The 19,373-nt window shown below is 48.4% G+C and overlaps 1 protein-coding gene across 6 annotated transcripts in view; it reads left to right on the forward strand.

The window, feature by feature from the left end:
• Positions 1–2,862: 2,862 nt before the first annotated feature.
• The window catches only part of Celf6 (CUGBP Elav-like family member 6), a 34,785-nt gene continuing 18,274 nt past the window's right edge, over positions 2,863–19,373 (forward strand). For 2 of the 6 annotated variants that reach the window (XM_005369502.3, XM_005369504.3), the window contains exons 1-3: positions 2,863–3,278; positions 7,100–7,182; positions 16,618–16,666. In XM_005369502.3, coding sequence (XP_005369559.1) covers positions 3,017–3,278; positions 7,100–7,182; positions 16,618–16,666 — 394 coding nt within the window. In that variant the 5' untranslated portion in view covers positions 2,863–3,016. Of the gene's footprint in view, positions 3,279–7,099; positions 7,183–14,859; positions 15,025–15,274; positions 15,534–16,617; positions 16,667–19,373 lie in introns of those variants that run through there. The other 4 variants (XM_026777214.1, XM_005369503.2, XM_026777216.1 and 1 more) reach the window with 4 other exon arrangements.

Below are 19,373 nucleotides of genomic sequence, written 5' to 3' on the forward strand. Positions count from 1 at the left end.
AGGTTATCAGACTTGATGACAAGTACCTTTATCCCCGGACCATCTCCTCCAAGGGCCGCAAGAACAAGTTTGTTTCATTTTTTTTTCTTCCAATGTGGTTATAGCAACGCAAACCTCGTCAGAGTTACAGGAAGCTACTTTATGGGTGTGGTGATTGTCATCTTAACACAAACTAGAGTCACCTGGGAAAAGGTAGCCTCATTGAATTTCTCTCATCAGATTGGTCGGTCTCTAGTCATTTCAGTGAAGTGGGAGGGTCCAGCCCATTGTAGGCAGCATCTTCTTCCCTAGCAAGTGGGCCTGGACAGCATAGAGAGCTTGCTAAGCAAGCAGTGGGAGCAAGGCAGTAAACAGTATCCTCACAGGGTTCCTGCTCTGTTTGTTTGTTTGGTTTTGGTCTTTCGAAACAGGATCTCTTCTGTGTCACAGCCCTAGCTGTCCTGGAACTAGCTCTTGTAGACCAGGTTGGCCTCGAACTCACAGAGATCTGCCCACAACTATCTCCTGAGAGCTGGGATTAAAGGTGTGAACCACCACCACCCTGCTTTTTTGTTGGTTTTTCAAGACAGGGTTTCTCAACTATGGAGCCAGTACTGGAACACACTCTGTAGACCAGGCTGGCCTCGAACTCACAGAGATCCACCTGCCTCTGCTTCCCAAGAGAGCTCAAATTAAAGGCATGCACCACCACCGCCCGGTTCGGGAGGGCTTCTGTGCCCTTCAGAACCAAGACCGGGGTTTCTGCTCTGACTTCCTTCAGTGATGGATGACTTGTGACCTAGGAGATGGGAGCTGAAATAAACCCTTTTCCTCCAGAGTTGTTTTGGATCATGGTTTTCATCTTGGCAAAAGAAGGCCAACTAGTACAATGAATGTTGAAAAGTTGACTCTAAAGTTTATATCTGAAGAAAAAAAAGAGTACATACCACAATATCAAAAGAGAACAATGTGGAGTGTTGCCAATATTTAAATTTCAATTTGTCACAAAACAAATAAAACACTTTTAAATTCAAAAGACCCAATCTTATGTATTTTTAAAGTTACCTGCTTTAAATGTAGCTATGGTGCTGGAAGGCACACCTCATTGGTCAGGTACTTGTCTCCTTGCAGGGATCAGTTCAGGGCTGGGTATGGTAGTCCATGCTTGCTTTCTTAGCTCTGGAAGGTTGCAGCAGGAGAGAATCATGAGTTTGAGGCTAGCCTGGAGTATGTGACAAGATCCTGTCAGAAAAAGAAAAAAGTTGCTCCACCAAGAAGAAATCACAATTTTGAAAAATAGATGTACTCCACACAAACTACTAAAAATATGTGATTCGTAAGCTAACAAATCTTCAGCCCAGCATGAGATTGAGTGCCAGTGACCTCAGAACTTGGAAAGTGGAAAAGGAAGCTCAGTAGTTCAAGGTCCTGTTCAATTCAATAATGAGTTCATGGCCAGCCTGGATGACGTGAGAGCCTGTCTCTAAAACAATAACATGGACCTGGAGAAATGGCTCAGCAGTTAGAGTCCTGGCTGCTCTTGCAAAGGACCTGGGTTCGATTCACCTTCTTCTGGCCTCAGAAGGCACTAGGCACACATATGCTGTGCATACATGCAGGTGTGCTGCCAAAACTCTCATACACATAAAATGTTTACAAATTTACTCGTGTGTGTGTGTGTGTGTGTGCGCGCGTGCGTGTGTGTGTGTGTGTGCACGCAGCAGAAGAAACACATGTGGAGGCGTGCTTGTTGAGATCAGAGGACAACTTCCAGGAGTGGGTTCTCTCGTTCCATGTTGTTGAGGGTCCCTCTTGTTTCTGTTCCTCTGCTACGTGGCTCTCATGATTCTCGTTTCCTCCTCCCATCTTTGCCACAGAAGTGCTTTTACAGTGGGATTACAGACGCGAGGCTCTGCATCTGGCTTTTCCATGTGGGTTCTGGGTATCCAATTCAGGATATCAAGCTTGTTCATTAAGACCCTTCACCTGCTTGTCTAGCTCGCCGTTTCTTCATCTTTATGAATGTGCGCTTGTGAAAAGGGAGGTAAACACTTTAGTATTGTGATTTGACAGATAGCTTTTAGATATTAACACACACGCTTATCAATTTCCGTTTCTTCTTTTGCCCTCGGCTCTGCAAATGCTAGGGGCACCTACGCCCTAACTTCTTTGACCCACAGCATCCTTTTCAGGAAAAGGAGATAACACTCCTGAGTAACAGAATAAGGAGGGGCCAGGCACGAGCGCTGAGTAAATATGGCTACATAAGTTCTCTTGCTCTCCTGAGAAAGAAATCCGTGCTTGGGGACTTATTTTAGGATGCAAGAGACGTGAGTGTATTTGATACTCAGGAGCGAGGAAGTGATTGAAGATACGAACGAAAGAGGTGTGTGATGGAGCCCTGTAGGATGGGTTGCGTTTCGGTAGTAGGGACAGAGAGTTGGAAGCCCCATCCGCCCCGCCGAAAACGGTCTCGCTGTTGGAGGTGTGCAGGAAGGGATCGGCTCTGACTCCCGCAGACATCGCCACGCATGACGAAGCTACTTCCCATCCACTGCCACGCCCGCACACCCTCCACATACAGGGCAGCTGAGGGTCCGGTTGCCATGGAGAGCTGGAGCGCGTGAGCCCAGCCGCCCCTCCCGGCCCCCTCCCCAGCTCAGTCAACTCCCGCTCTGATTGGCCGCCGCTATCTCATTATGCAAATCACTTGCGTAGACTGGCCCGGCTAGCTGTCTGACGTCACTAAGCTCGGGGCGGGGGTCAGGGGGGAGCTGGGGCTCGGGGCTGGGTTTAGCTCGCTAGGGCGGGAGCCCAAAGAGCTCCGAGGGGGACTCCAGCAGGACTCAGGCGCCCCGCCCTGGACCACACCCCTTTCCAGCCCGCCCCGCCCCTCGCTCTCGGCCTGGCCCCGCCCCCTGAGTAGCCCCCCGCCCTCGCAGCCGAGCCCCGCCCCCTCCCCCAGGCCCTCGCCAGCAGTCCGGGGAAGGGACGGCGGGACAAGCGGGACGCGCGAGAGGGCAGACGGGGCGGGGATATGGCCGCGGCTCCCGGAGGGTCTGCGCCGCCCTCCGGCCCCGGCCCGCGCCTGGCTTTCAGCACCGCGGACAGCGGCATCGGCATGAGCGGGCTGAACCCTGGTCCCGCGGTGCCCATGAAGGACCACGACGCCATCAAGCTCTTCGTGGGGCAGATTCCGAGGGGCTTGGACGAGCAGGACCTCAAGCCGCTGTTCGAGGAGTTCGGCCACATCTACGAGCTGACCGTGCTGAAGGACCGGCTCACCGGCCTCCACAAAGGTGCGCGGGGTCAGCCCAGCCCAGCCCAGCCCAACCCAGCCCCAATCCAATTAGAGCGCAGCCCAACCCAACCCCGACCCCAAACGCAGGCCCAACCCCAGCCCTACCTTAGAGCCAGCCCAGTTCAGTACCTGCCCCACCTCAGCTCTGACCCCTCCCCAGGTCACAGAGCCCCAGACCCAGAATTTTCTCTTTGACATGCGCTTTCTGAGCATCACTCCGATTCCCTAACAGGTACTTCACTCTAACCTCCAAATCCCTTGTCACTTCTCACATCCCAACCATCCCCACCTCTCAGCTGGACCTCTCCACCATCCCTCCCTTCAGACACCCCAAACCCTGAAATTTGGAAACTTATTCTACCTTCCAGCTCTGGAATATACGATCTCCTGACCCCTGGACCCACGTATTTCCAGAGCCCTCTGGGGCCACCCTACTCAGGCCTAACACATCTTGGACTTGCACCCCTCCTTCTGGCCTCCAACCCTAGTGAATCCCCAAAGCCTCCATTTAACTCTTGTGTCTGAAAGCTTTAAACACCCCACACCCCTATTCTCTTCTTCAGAACTCAAATCTGTCTCATTTACACACTCCCTCACCTCCCAGGAGACGCTCAGAGACAAATGCTCTCTCACAGGTTATGTGACAATAACCCTGGTGTCTCATACATCTTTCCAGAACCCAACATTCTTTACTTCTGATTTGAATCCAGAATCCCAACCTCAGCTGGGAGCAGCCACCTTCCTGTGTCCCCTTCATCTTAGGTTTTCCCTTATGTGAACGCACTTTTTCACATCTCACCCCACTCCTATGGCTTGCTGCTCCCTCTCAGCCCTCCTGACGGCCTCCTGTTTTCCTTTCTTTGCTGGTTGATTTCAGACCAGAGCACTCCCAGGGTGGGGTTAGTTTAATGAGGAAGATGGAGATGGGGACCCTTCTCACTGACCTTCCTAGGAAGACAGAGGCACCATGGTCCTCTCCAGCCACACCCCTTTCTTCCTGTAGAGAAGGGAGGAGACTTGTTTACATGCAGAAAAGTCTGTCCAGGCTGCACTGGATTAACAGAGCCAGAATCATATAATAATAATTTGAGGAGAAACGTCCTTATTTCCCCACTGGGAAATAATGTGGCTTCAGGATTTTGGGAAGGGTCACCAACTAGCCTCCATGGTCTTCTAAGAGAAAAGTGACAGGACTTGCAAGGCAGGTCCATCCTGAAGGCTTGTGAGCTAGCATCAGACAGCTACCTCCTTCCAATTGGAGACATGTCCATTGGAGAAAATGTCCATGAAAGACCTAGGCCAGTTGAGTAGGGGTACATCTTCGACCCATTGGGGTGAGGTTATGTTAAAGTTCCACAAGGACAAGTTCATATCATCCAGACACCTTACAAGGCAGCCCAGCTGCCTGTCTATATTCCTGCCCATCCATTTATGGCACCTTTTTCTAGACATTGAATTCAGCGGGTAAGCATAAAACTAATCTTTGTAGGTGATCTGTAGAATAAAGTGTGTGGAATAACAGCAATTCTCACTTAAACAAGTGAGTGCTCAGAGTCTCCGAACTGCTCCCTCGTTCTCTGTTTCTGCTCATTAAACTCTTATTCCTCCTGTCCCTCCCTATACTCCTCTGTCCCTTAAGCCATGCTTCTCTGTATTTCCACACTTCCTTCTTCCACCTTCTAACCTGAGCAATCTACGTGGGTTCTTTGTGGCGGTATCCTGACTCCTAAGCCTTTCATAAAGCCTCTTCCAGTCTAAGGTCAGATGTTATGGCTCTGGGGCAGAATGGTTAAATGTGAGACAGGGTTATGTGATTTGGTCCCTAAACAACCTACACCTCTCCAAGGAAAGCGTGGCCTTGTGAGATCTAGAGGCAACTTGGAGGGTCTCCAAGTCAACAACTCTCTCTCCCCAGCAACCATGATGTCTAAATACTACAGAGATTCATTTTTGTTTTCATGGCTGAGTATTGAGGGAACAGCCACCAAGCTTTGAAAACAACATAGCCTGGTAATTCAGGATCCCAAACCTTGACCTGTTACTGACAAAATCTCTGGCTTCAGTTACCCTACTGATATGAAAAGCCTTATCTAAGAGTTCTCGATACACAGTAGGTAATCCATCCATTGTAAGGAGGCAGCTCCATGGAAGATGTCACTAAAAAAAAACACGAAATAAAACATTTCTCATTTGCTTTTCTGGTTAGCTATCTGAGCAGAAAACATCACCAGCTCCTAATGGCTTCCCACATGCATGTGCTCGTCCTTCAGCCCCTCTCCTTCCTCTACTCAAAAGGTTCATTTTGAAAATACAGATCTTATCATGTCACAACCCCAGTGAAAATTCTTTAGTGCCCTTCCATTGTTCTTAGGGAAAAGCACACATTTATTGAGGTCTCTAAGGCTTTATGTAACCCAATCCCTGCATCCCTCCCTAGCCTCTCTGCTTGAATTCCCAAGGCTTTGCCATACTGGTTTTCTCTCCATTTCTCCAACACATCAGTTTTTACTCTTTCTACTTGAAATAACCACACCCCTCTTCTCAGCCGGTTCTAAAAGACTCACTATTCTTGTTCTTGAAAACTCAATGTCTTCTGTTTTTATCATCATTATTGTTTGCTGGGGTTTGAACCTAAGGTCTCATGTATGCTAGGCAAGAAGTCTACCACTGAGTTACATCCCCACTCTCAGTGTCTTCTTGTAGATAGTCCTCAACCCTTGGAGACAGACTCAGGTGCTCCTCATGACACCCAATCTCCAAGAACTCCTCTCCATCTCTAACCTATCATAATGCCCAACCAAATAAGTAAGTATTGGATATTTTCTGATGAATGAATTCTCAGTGAATATTGGAAAGTAAGATACCTACTTCGGTGTTTTCTAGAAGACTGCAGATTCTGAAGCTGAACACAGTGGGATAGTAGGCCCTACTCTTTACCTCAACCTAGACTCATTATCTTCCCCAATAACTAGACTTCTTTTAGAGGAGTCCAAACTGGGTCACAAATAACCCTTTATGGGCCATCTTGACAGACCGAGGTCCTTGGATAGGATGAGGGAGTTTCTGGAATCTCCTCAGCTCTCAACCTGGCTTCTCCTACTTACAGGAAGCCTCAACAAGGCTCAAATCAAATTTATTTCCAAATTTCAAACTTCAGGAGGGGTGCCGGGCGGTGGTGGCGCACGCCTTTAATCCCAGCACTCGGGAGGCAGAGGCAGGCCGATCTCTGTGAGTTCGAGACCAGTCTGGTCTACAAGAGCTATTTCCAGGACAGGCTCCAAATCCATAGAGAAACCCTGTCTCGAAAAAACAAAAACAAAAAACAAACTTCAGGAGGGAAGTATTGGGAAGTAGTTAGCCTTCAACCCTTCATGTCCCTCTTCTTTTTTCTGCCACTTGTAACTGGATTGGAAAGGAATTGAGACCGACCCTTGGAGACTATGGGTCTATGTCTAAAATAGATAAGCGTTGTGGGGGTGGGGTACTTCATTGAAGAAGGCAAAGCTGCTTAGGGAGGTTTAACCCTGATAGGACTTATATGGATGGACTGGGGAGGGAAGCTGTGGGATTGAATGAGCACAAGACTGGATGTATGGGTACAGATATTTCTTGGACAGAAGGCCAGGAGAAAATGAGAGGAAGCCAGAACTTGGGACATAGGTCCCCAAGCACATGAAGACTCCCATCACATAACACTTCACAGGGCAGTATTCATGCTTACAGAGTAGTGACCCTAGGTTTGTTGATTTATTTGGATCTTACCAAAAAGAATGTTGAAAGGTTTCAGAAAACTCCCTGAGCCTGGCTCTTCCTCCCCAGGCTGTGCCTTCCTCACCTACTGCGCACGGGACTCTGCTCTCAAGGCCCAGAGTGCACTGCACGAGCAGAAGACCCTGCCAGGGGTAAGTCAACCAAGGTTGAGGGTGGGATGGGTGGGAATCACCTCAAGCTTGGGACAACGCTCCGCATGCATGCCAAAGCAGCATAAAGGGTTAAGCTGGCACCAGCAGCTAGAAGCAGGGTCATCTACCCAGGAAAGAGATTATGTGTTCCTTGAACAAGTCAAGCCCCGTGTCACACTCAGTCTTCTGGCTCAAAGAAATGGGCTCAAGACACTTGAGCCAAGTGTTCCAACCTATGTTTTCACAAGAGACTTCAGTGATGTGAGTTAAGCTAGGATTTTTCCACTTTGGCTAAAATCATGGTTTCAGGGGTTACTTATCACTGCTGTGAGCATGTGTGTAGGAGGGGAGAGACTCTGCTGAGTCAGTATCCTGTCTTCTCCAATCCTGTGGTCCTGGATGGTGCTTTCCTGTGGTTTTCTTCCTGTAATACATTTGGAGTACCTTGTCTCACCAAAATCATCTTCTCTCCATATTACAAAACATGGCTAATGTTAAAACAGTTTTTTTTTGGTTTGGTTATATAGTCACCCAGGATTATATGATCTGGTCTCAACTAATAGATGGTCACAGGTAAAAGAAAATCAGAACCAACCATCCATGAGTAGTGACCGTTAGGATCTAACATGGGTTGTCAAGAGGAAAACATACTTCCCAGCCTCATTTTCTCCTATCTGAGTGTTGTGTCTAGAAAAAGAGCAATATTCAAATGTCACGAGTAGGAAAAGTCTGGGACAACGTCCATTTTAGACTTAAGGAGATTATTGGCTTTTAGAAAGAGACCAGGATAGAATAAAGGCACAAAGACACACAGAAATATTGTGAGATATGTTCAAAGGAATTGCATATATATATTTACATATATATGGTGAAATAAAAACTTTAATGGGCTTTTAATATGAACACATCATAGCGTGATAATTAGGAATACTTGGTTTCCTATTTTTCAGACTTAGATTTAATCTCACCGTTGTCTTTGTCTCCTTCCACTCATACTTCAGTTTTTGCCCCTGTGGGGAGTGGGCTTGGCTGGAGTAAGAAAGTCCCAGTAAATACGACTTTTGCCTTAAGATACTGACAGAGGTCTTGATTTTCTGTACATGGTCCCAGATGTCAAAAGCATGATCAATGAGAATAAGAAACAGGTGCCCATTTCAGCTTTGCTCTATGAATTGGAACTTTCCAGGCACTCAACAATTCTGTGACCCTGGGCAAGTTTAAAGCCCGAGTTTTTCTGGGCACACCTTTAATCCCAGCTCTTCAGAGGCATAGGCAGGCAGAGTTCCTTGAGTTTGAGATCAACCTGATCTATATAGTGTGTTTCAGGACAACCAGGGCTACATAGTGAGACTCTGTTTCAAAAATACGATAAAACCTGAGTTTCTTCATCTATCAGACCGAATGTGTGGGCAGTGGGCTAAGTCATGAGAAGTACAGAGCACAGCGGAAAGCAAGCCTGAGGCGTGGCTTAGCTGGTGCTAGTACTAGCAGGAACTGAAACAGCAACAGTAGTAGTCGTAGAAAGCATCATTCATCTAACCGTGGGAGCAAACCATTCCTGCTGCTAGCACAGGCATCGAGACAAGCTGGAACACCCATGCAGGAAACAGTGCGGTGAAAATTCAGAGCTGGAAGAAACAGGTGGGTGTGAAGCGGATGGGCCCAATGTGGGGGGCAGGGGGAGAGGACTCAAGAGAGTCTGGGCCAGGCTGAGGGCTGCAGTTGAAGGGGATACGAGTGGGGGATTTGGACTTTACCTGGAAAGCCCTGAGAAAATTAAGATGAGCTTGGGAGAAAAAGCTTCTGCAGAAGAGATGAACTGTACCGGTCGGGTTTTATAAGAATGGGTGTTCCCAAGAGAACTGGAAGGATTCTAAGGGAGAAAGTAGTAAGCAGCCGTTATCAGCACCAATATTCATGGCTTTTTACGTGTTCCAAGTCATTTAATACAAAGAAGGTATCGTTACTGGGTCCTGCCCCGTGCGTGTCCCCCCGCCCCCCATCTCACCCACGAGGAAACTGAGTCTCATAGTGAGCTGCCCAAGTTCATGTTTGAGAAGTTCTGGTCATCAAGCCCAGTCAGTCTAGTCTTTTAATTGCCCCACTATTACTTGAGCTAACTTGGGCTCAGTTTACGGCTTAGCTTCTGAAGAGTGTGGCAGTTGAGGACTTGTGCCTCCTCCCACCCTTCTATCTGCAGACCTTCCGTGCGACCTGCTTTCCTCTGCTACTGCCAGGATTGGCTTTATTCGCCCTTCTCAACTTAACAAAGTGAAAATTAATATTTAATTATCCTCTTAAATGAAAATCAATGGCACTGTTGGCTAGCCCCGGCAACAGCCAGGCCATCAATCTTTCCTCTGAGCCTGCCAGGGGCAGCAGCAACTTTCACCAGAGAGGACCCGGCCTTCTGTAGGCACTGGGTCCTGGGCGTAGCCGCCACCTGCTGGAGAATCAGGGTTAAGACTTCTGTCTGCGTTTTTGCTGGACTCTGCAGGACAGTAAAGGGAAGGAAGCCTGTAAAGAAAGCCTGAATCTTGACGGGAAATAGCACAGTTTGTTGTGGAGTGAGACCCCCTCAGATCCTCTCCTTTCACCCACTGCCAGTCTCTACCTGTTGAAGCTTAGCTCCCTACTCAGAACTTCCCTCAGACTGCAACCCTCTGCCGTCGCTCCCAATTGCTGAAGCCTCTTCCTGACGAAGCTACTGCTCTTTCTTGGATCCTCACCCTAGTTCTAGAATCAACCTGAAGAGAATGAGGCCAATTTTGACCCCACTTTTGAGATTAGAAGGGTGCCCCTTATTGGTCTATCTCCCTATCCATGACCACCCTTCTTTGGGGGAACCTACCCCTTTAGACACTGTGAAGGAGACAGATACAACCAAGTTGAGGAATGTATTTGCTTGCACAAATTGTGTCCTGTGCAAAACAGCTTGGGAGGAGAGAGAAAATAGAATTTAAATTCTATTACATTCCATAGACCAAGTCAGGCCCTCATGAAGCTCCAGCTCAGAAGTAATCCTTTGCACTCCATTGGAGTTAGTCCTGGACATGTACAAGAGGCCTCAGGAGTAGGGGAAAGGAGGGTGCTACCAGATGCTTTCTTCACATCTGAGGGTCTGGAAACCTAAACACCAAAGACCACTCCTGAAATTCTGAGGCTAATATGAAAACTGACGGGTCGATGCCTCCCAGCAAAGATGGTGGTGGCTGTGAGTGGATGGGGGTGCTGTGCATGCTGGGTAGGGGAGACGGGACACAGGAGTTTGCCAGTCAGTAGTGGGTGGCTTTAAGGAGAGTTAGGGATGAAGCTTTGAAGATTACTCTGGCTACAGCACCGAAGACTGAACTGAAAAGGGAGCAATAGTGGAGGCAAGGTGGCCCTGCAGGACAATGTTGCTTCTGAGTAAGTCAGTGGTGGAGTGTGCTGCTCTGGAGCTGGGTGGTGCAGGAATGGAGAGGAAAAGGTGGGCTTATGGTGTGCAGGTGGACCCTAGAGCTCATGGGATTGATAGGGGCTTATGGCGCGCAGGTGGACCCTAGAGCTCGTGGGATTGATAGGGGCTTATGGTGCGCAGGTGGACCCTAGAGCTCGTGGAATTGATATTGAGCTGGGTTAGAAGAAGTGTGATAAACTGAACACTGGTGGCTCACACCTTTAATTCCAGCACTCGGGAGGCAGAGGCAGGTGGGTCTCTACGTTTGAGACCAGCTTGATATACAGAGCGTGTTCCAGGACAGCTAGGGTTGTTACACAAAGAAACCCTGTCATGAAAAACAAAAAACAAATGAAACAAAATGAAAAAAAAGAAATGAAAAGAAGAAGTGTGGTAGAACCAAATCCTGAAAATGATGGTGTTGATGTTTGCCATACTCTCCTTTGATCCTCGTGACCTCTCCTAGACACACCAACAGTTCTTCTCAGGGGAATACTTATAAAAATCCCTTCCTGTAGGAAGGGCACGCTGAGTGAGGGATAGAAGTCAGAACATGATAATGAAGAGCCCAAAGACAGGACTTCTATCTGAGAAGTGGGATACACCTTGCTCCCCTTCTGCTTACTGGGTCAAGAGAACAGGGTAACTCCTCATCCCACTTTCTGGAGTAGGTTGTTCTCTTCTCCCGATATTCTCCACCTTCAGGGTCCTGACACAGACACTGGCCTGGGAAACTCTTTGGGAGAACAAGCAAGTGAAGGCTCACCTGCAATCTCAGGACAAGTTTGTGGTTAAGAAGTCAATGCCCTCATTTCCAAGGTGCACCCGCACCCCAAATCCTTCCCCTGCTTATGGCAGGACTAAGACAGGGCAAGGTTGCCCAGTGGCTCTCATGAGCAGCGTTCTCCTCCAGCCATGGGTAGCATGCTAAACCTCAGGTGTTCCCCATAATCCCTGCCTGTGGGGCTGAGGCGCAGAGTCTGGGAAGCAATACTCTGCCAGTTCCTGAGCTGGAAACCTGAGAGTCAAGCCACGTGCCCCCCTTTCCCTCGGCGTCACCCTCAACAGAACTATGGTCTAGTTCATTTGTCCCTAACATCTTTCGGTCTGTCCATTTCCTTCCCCAATGGTCCTGGTCACTCTCACCTCCCACCTGCATCACTGACCTTCCCGCCTCTTCTCACTCCCTTTACCACCCTCTCTCTGCAGACGACAACTCATGAGATGCTTTCTAAGACTAAACAGACCAGATCATCACCTGTCCTCCTCTTAAGGTCCCTCCCTGGTCTGGGTCCTTTCAGCATTTGATATATCCGTGTCAAATTCCTTGACATCGTTTTTACAGCCTACCTCTTGATTTCACCCCATTTCACCAAAACAAAATAAAAACAAAAGCAAAAATTTAAAAAGCTAAAAAGACACATAGGCACACAAAAAGACAAAACCTGTCCTATCTAGTATACCTATTAAGATCCGGCTCTTGTTATTTCCACCATGATCCCCCCCCCACTTTATGAGTGAGGACACTGAGGCTCATAGACCGTAAGACGTTGTCAGTGATGTAACCAGGATTGAAGTTCACATCTGTACCAGGAGCAGTTTGTCTTCAGGAGTTGAAGCCCTTTCCCTTTCAGGTTGATACTCCATCTCTACTCTCGCAGTCTAGAATGCTCACCTGTATGCCCTGCCTCTCCCATTATCTCTATCCAATCTGATCTACAAGGCCAGAGGGCCAGTGGGTCCTGACCAACAAGGCCAAGGTCCAACACTGTTCCTTCATGGATTGTTCTTTGTGTCAGCCTCTCCAGTTGCAGCCAGCCTCACTAATAGCTCTTCACCTTGCATTGTCTCCAAGGCCCTGGTACCTCTGTGTTTCATTATTTGTGTTCATGGCTTAAAATTGGAACTGAGGGGCTGGAGAAATGGCTCAGAGGTTAAGAGCACTGGTTGCTCTTCCAGAGGTCCTGAGTTCAATTCCTCATGGTGGTTCACAACCATCTATAATGAGATTTGGTGTCCTCTTCTGTCCTGCAGGTGTACACGCAGGCAGAACACTGTGTACATAATAAGTAAATAAATCTTTTTTTTTTCTTTTGGTTTTTTCGAGACAGGGTTTCTCTGTGGTTTTGGAGCCTGTCCTGGAACTAGCTCTTGTAGACCAGGCTGGTCTCGAACTCACAGAGATCCACCTGCCTCTGCCTCCCGAGTGCTGGGATTAAAGGCGTGCGCCACCACCGCCCGGCAAGTAAATAAATCTTTAAGATTTATTTAACAAATAGATAAATAAATAAATCTTTAAGAATGGAACTGCGGGCTAGAGATATGGTTCAGTCAGTTAAGTGCTTACTGTGCATGCATGGGGACCTGAGCTTGCTCCCTCAGATGTAGTAATAGGAGCAGTGGGCTGCTTCCCGCCACCCGGCTAGCTTTACCCGAAATAATTACACGGACACTGTATTCTTTTAATCACTGCTTGGCCCATTTCCATCTGGCCTCTTCTAGGCTAACTCTCACACCTGGACTAGCCCATCTCTAATAATCTAATAATCTAGCTCAGTCGGTAGGGCATGAGACTCTTAATCTCAGGGTTGTAGGTTCGAGCCCCACGTTGGGCGCCAAAATGTAACGGCATAAACGAATGCAGACAGATTGTAAATATATATATGTATAGCTTTAATAGACTTACAGAACCACCGTTCCCACGGAGACCAGGAAAGCAAAAGGAGCAGCTGGGAGCACGCTCGCCAAATATATATGCAAACATTAGCCCGAGGCGAACACGCCCCCTAAGGGGCGGGACTTATCCCTACACTCAGAACCACATACAAAGCCACTGGCAATGATCATTCCAGTAATCCCATGATTGTAGGAAATCCCCAGGTTTGCTGGTCAGCCTGTTTAACTGAATTACAAAACTTCAGGTTCAGTAAGAGACCCTGCCAGAAAAAAATAAAACAGGGAATTCTTGATTAAGAGCACTAGATGTTCTTCCCAGACTCAATTCCCAGCACCAACATGGAAATTCACAAATAACTTTAACTACAGTTCCAGGGGATCTGTGATGCCATCTTCTAGTCTCTGTGAGCACCACTGCACACGCGTGATGCAATATGTATGTATATATATATAGACAAAACACCCCCACACATAAAATAAAAATAAATAAGTCTTTTTATAGAATGAGGAAGAGACCTGATACTAACTCTGACCTTCACACACGCACAAACATGCACAGTGGACTTGAGCTGGGGATGATGATACATATCATTCAGCAGTCAGGAGGATCATGAGTTTGTGGCTAGCTTAAGCTATTAGCAAACTCCAGAACAGCCTGAGCTACATAGTAAAACAAAATACAAAACCAAATAAAAACCAAGGAGTTGAGCAGTAGTATACAAATCCCAGGAGCTTCACCGTCAGGCAGACGTGGAGTGAATCTCAGAGGACCCCCAGTGTGGTCCTAGACAAATAAACTTCTCTCCCTGAGCCTCAGCTTTCTTATCCATAATATGGGGACACTGGACCTCTTGGAGTGATAAGAAAGATTTGGAGACAACAGGTATAAATAGTCCCAGGGGAAGGCGTGGCATCTGGTGGGCGCTCAGAAAATGGGGGTCTTCTCTGTGAGCTCTGAGGGCAGTCTCCATGTAAGCATCACCGGGGCTCATCAGAGAGTTCTACAAGTGTTGGCAGCATGCCCGACTGGCAGAATGTGTAGACCTTGAGCCCCTGAGGACCGGACCCTGGCAGGCCCATGCAGGAATTCATATATACCACCCCGTTTCCACTCTCTATCAAAAGGTCAGGTGGTTGGGAGGAGGGAAAGGAGCATCCCTTGAGCACCAATGAGCACCATCTCCCAGGAAACCCAGCCAGGAGCTACCATGGAAACCGCTGCTGTCACATGCGCTCGTCACTCTGGGCTCCAGAGAAAAATTCTCAGGATCTATTTAAGAACTAATAAAATAATGATGGTCTTGCTCACTCTCACTGACCCCCCAGCTAAGGCTTCTGCCCCTCTCCTTTCTACCAGACTCTCCTCGCTCCCCCAAACCTGCTTTCTGCCCCCCATCCCCTCCTTCCCTTCCCATTCCCACCAGTAATTCTCTTTCTTTGCCCTTTTCTAGGTCTGTCTCTTACTTTCTCCCATGATTTCTGTCTTGCTATGTTTCTTCATCACTCCCCATGTCTCTGCTCTCCATAGCTCTGTCTCTTGGTTTCTCCTCCACACTCACAGGTGGCCATGCCTAGGGACTGGTCCTGTCCTCCTGGTCCCTGGTCCAGGCCAGTCCAGACCTGTCCAGCTCGCCCTGATCTGCTTGGATTGATCTGTCATCCCCTCTAGACTACAACCTGAGTCCTGTCGGTGTCTCGGCCCCCACCCACAGCCTGGTACACTGCAGGTGCTCCACTACCAGAGGGTGGGTGTGTCAGAGCCTTGGGTGGGAGGGAGGATCACAATGGTTCAGGCTTGGCCTGTTTTCCTCTCCTTTTTTTTAAAACGAGTCTTCCTCACCCCTCCCACCCCAAATTTTGATCCAAAGAAATTGCTCAGCTGTGACTGCCAGGGTGTTACCATGGTTACTGGGTAGCACTTGTGGCTATGGTAACAGGAAGCTGCCTGTTGTCTCGGCAACGAGCACATTGGAAGGGATGGAGTGGCCCCTGATTGGTGCAGAAGCAGTACGTTTCCTGAGGGGAGGGGGTCAGATCATCACCTTCTCAGGCCAGATGGGCATCAGTTACCCCTTCCTCCAGGAACAGGAAGGCCGCTGTTCCTTCCTCCCGGCACTCATCTGTCTGCCCCCAACATCAATCCCTTACATCCCACGCACCCAGCTCTTGGCAGTTTACCAAGACCTTCTGCACCCCCATTACCTCATGTGATCCCCACAACACCTATGAGAGGAAGGTGAGATGGGGATTCAACATGAATTCACTTAGGGTGGTTGGGGGATGGGAAGGTGGGGGTATCTATTGAATCACCTAGGGGCTCTTTCAGGTTCTACAGTCCCCCATTTTAAGAATCTAATATGGTTCCCAGGTGATTTTTAACCATGTCTGATCAGGGAACCCTTGGATTAAAAGGTGAAGCTGGATGGAGGAGGGAACGGGTTGGAGGGAAAAGTTAAGCTGCTTTCTAGGTTTACAACCTGAGTGATGGAGGATGGAGTTTGGGTGGAAAGATGAGCTCGGGTTCTGGTGTGTTGAGTGGGAAGTGCCAGTGGGCCTTTCTCGCCAGGATGCCCAGTGAGGAGCTGGAAACATGGGTCTGACGCTCAGGAGAGAATGTGGGCTGCAGACGCAGAGGTCTGAGTCACCCCTCTGTAGATAGCTATTGGGGCTGTGTGTGGGTGAAGCGATCCAAGAAGAACTGGAAGAGAGAAAATGGTGCCTAGAGAAGCCTAGCGCTGTCAGGGAAAGGGGTGCCTGGGGGACGGAGGGGTGAGTGCAGAGATTATCATGACACAGACAGTTGGGAACGTTTCCTTGATTTGAGAGACAGTGGCTTACTTAAAATCATACAACCCAGAAATGGCAGCGTTAGGGGTATATAGCACCACGTCTGAGCCCCAGACTGTTTAATCTAAATAACACACAGATATATTCTCAGCTGTAGACATAAACCACACATGTGCTAGAGCAATTACACCCTCCCACCCAATTCCTCTCACTCAAAGCATTTCTGCAAGTCCAGGAGCCTGAGACGCAGGCACCACATGGACCCTGAGTCCAAGACAGAAGAATTTCTTTGGTCACTGCTTCCACCCTGTTGCCACTGAGCTTCCTGCCATCCACTCCTTCAGGTTCCAGCACTTTCTAAACATCCGGGTTTAAGGAAGCAATCTTGGAGAGAATCTATAATCCCGGGGGGTGGGGTGCAGAGTGCAAAGGGGGCTGGTACTCAGAGACTGGGGAGCTCAGTGGGAAGAAACAACCAAGCCTTGGGACCAGGCAGTCATGCTAAATGGGTGTGTTGGTCCCGTGTCTTTCAGATGAGTCGTCCGATCCAAGTGAAGCCGGCTGCCAGTGAGGGCCGAGGAGGTAACTTCCCTGTCTGACAAACCTCAGAGTGGTACCTGAGTGGAGGATGGGTGGGCCCACTCCTGGAGTAGGTCCTCCGTCAGGGCTTATGACTAGACCCAGCCCAGGTCAGTGCAGTCTGGAATTGTGAGTCTCAAGAAATAGCTCAGCCATCCCAACTTAGACTGAGAAGGGAGATGTTCTAGAAAGCTCAGACCCAGATGTGGCAGAAAGGGCAGAAACAGGAAGGGAGCTCTTGCTACCTTACTCCTGGAAAACGGCCATCACCACCTTGCTGAGTAGAATTTACAGGTGCATAGAAAGAGGCAAGCTGCGGTTGTTCTCCTTTTTCAGATCCCTCTGGGTCCACAGAAGGGACCACTCATTCCTTTCCCATCATGGCCTGATTAATCGCCATAAAAGATGAGCTGGCCCAACAGGTATTGTGAGCATAGTAAGGACCTATGTGCTGAGGCTCCCGGAAGTCTTTAGACATCCTTGTCTGCACTGTCTCCTGGTAGAGAGACTGCTGTTTCTTTTTTTTTTTTTTTTTTTTTTTTTTTTTTTTTTTTTTGGTTTTTCGAGACAGGGTTTCTCTGTGGCTTTGGAGCCTGTCCTGGAACTAGCTCTGTAGACCAGCCTGGTCTTGAACTCACGGAGATCCGCCTGCCTCTGCCTCCCGAGTGCTGGGATTAAAGGCGTGCACCACCACCGCCCTGCTAGACTGCTGTTTCTTAAGAGTGATGAGGAGGCCTCATATCTGTGGTCTGGCCGGCTTTGCTGCTACAAAGGCAGAGCTGGACTCTTGAATCAGTGCTTGGTGTCTTTCTTGCCCTTGGATCTTAGATTATCCCAGGGTGTGTGCCTACAGCCCTCCTTGGTTTCTGCTAACTCTCCCACTCTGATAAGATAGACTTTCCCTGTCTGTCTCACCCAAGAGCAGCCATTGCTTTGTTGTGTGATTGTCTAAGATTTAGGAGAGAACAGAGCAGCTGATAGAGATGTGTGTTAACAGCTCACAAAGTCCTTCACACCCTCCCTTGATTTCCTGTCTACATTCACTGGGGGCTTTGGTAGCATCAGGGTTCTGTTTGGTTCCCAATAAATATTCCTTCCTCCCTTTAGATTCTCTGACATTTGTCTTTGATTCATAATCTCTGGTCAAGATATTATCAGCCCCACATTGCCTTGGAGAGATCTGTCTAGATTCCTTTTCTTTTTCCACGAATGTCCATCTTTGTCATCTCACTCACTTGTCATCCAGACAAGCTTTTCAGATGTTCCAGCTGCATACAGAACATGCTCAAGAAACTCTTCTCATTGGGAAGTTCTGTTAGGGAATAAGGCCACTGTTGGCCATATTCTAAACCTTACCCAGCTCACATACAGAAGACAGTCTCACAAGTTACCTGTGTGTAAATGAGTGAGCGGAGAAGAAATAGGATACGCTGTGTAGGTCACTCAACCATCCCATCACTACATTCTAAGTTACTCCACCTTGGGGATAAGAAGTCTGAGAGACCTGGTCCCACAGAGCCCCCCGATTATGAGGGGACAGGTGGGAAAGCAAACAAGGGGTCACTATTCAGTGTGAATGGTATTTCTCCAGGGAAAGTCTAGGATGGGTCTGTGGACACAAATGACCTATGCTAGGAGGTCACAGTGAGCTCCCAGAGGCAGTAGCATTTAAAATGGCTTCAAAAGGTGACAGAAAGTAGTCAGATACAGAAAAGAGGAGAAAGGGAGCACTCGGGAGGCAGAGGCAGGCGGATCTCTGTGAGTTCGAGACCAGCCTGGTCTACAGAGCTAGTTCCAGGACAGGCTCCAAAGCCACAGAGAAACCCTGTCTCGAAAAACCAAAAAAAAAGAGGAGAAATGGAGACTATTCCTCAGGCAGAGGGAAGGGCATGTTCTGGGGGCGCCACATTCAGCAGGACATGGCACAACTTGGAATCTTGTTCAGGAATGTGCTGAGGTACTCATGGTATATACGGTCCTCCACATCCCATCAAAGCTCAGCAGGTGGCTGTTCAGAGAGTGCCTCCATGCCAGTAACACCTGCCCTGGGCCCCGTGGCATCATCTCGGGTATTAACATCTTCTCCCTCCTCTTTTTGGACAAATATTGCAGTGTCACATCACGACAAATCCTATCCATGAGGCATGTCACCCGTCCACCTGGTCATGTTCAGAGTAGTTCAGGGGCAGGACAAGAAGTCTGCCTGAAAAGAGGGCTGCCTAATAGTCGAATTTATTACTTCAGGAGCTTTATGTTACACAGATTTTTCTTGACAAGCGATGGTTTTCAGGGACTATGCATTCCAAGCACATCCCTGAATAATCCTCGCAAATGCGCACGACCGGATCTCTCGGTGCCTCCGTGCTGCATACTCAGTCAGGCCGTTGTTGTTTATAAATATCTTATCTGCTGACAGATCTGTGTTCTATAACCTTGTGACTAATCAAAATTAGTTGCTTTTCTTCAGGGCCATCATTTCTAGATTAAAGAAATGACTTCGTGTGTGTGTGTCTATGGGCGTACATATGGCCTGCAGAGGCCAGAAGTGGCATCGGATCCCTTGGAGCTAGAGCTGTAGGTGTTTGTGAGCTGCCCAGGGTGGGTGCTAGAACCTGCCTTCTGGGTCTCTGGTAAAGCAGGAAGCCCTTGTAACAGCTCAGTCATCTTTTCAGCCCACACACACCTCTGCTAGATTTGATAATTTTTTTGG

The sequence above is a fragment of the Microtus ochrogaster genome, unplaced genomic scaffold (genome assembly GCF_000317375.1).
Source record: "Microtus ochrogaster isolate Prairie Vole_2 unplaced genomic scaffold, MicOch1.0 UNK49, whole genome shotgun sequence".
In the NCBI taxonomy this organism is placed as follows: Eukaryota; Metazoa; Chordata; class Mammalia; order Rodentia; family Cricetidae; genus Microtus; species Microtus ochrogaster.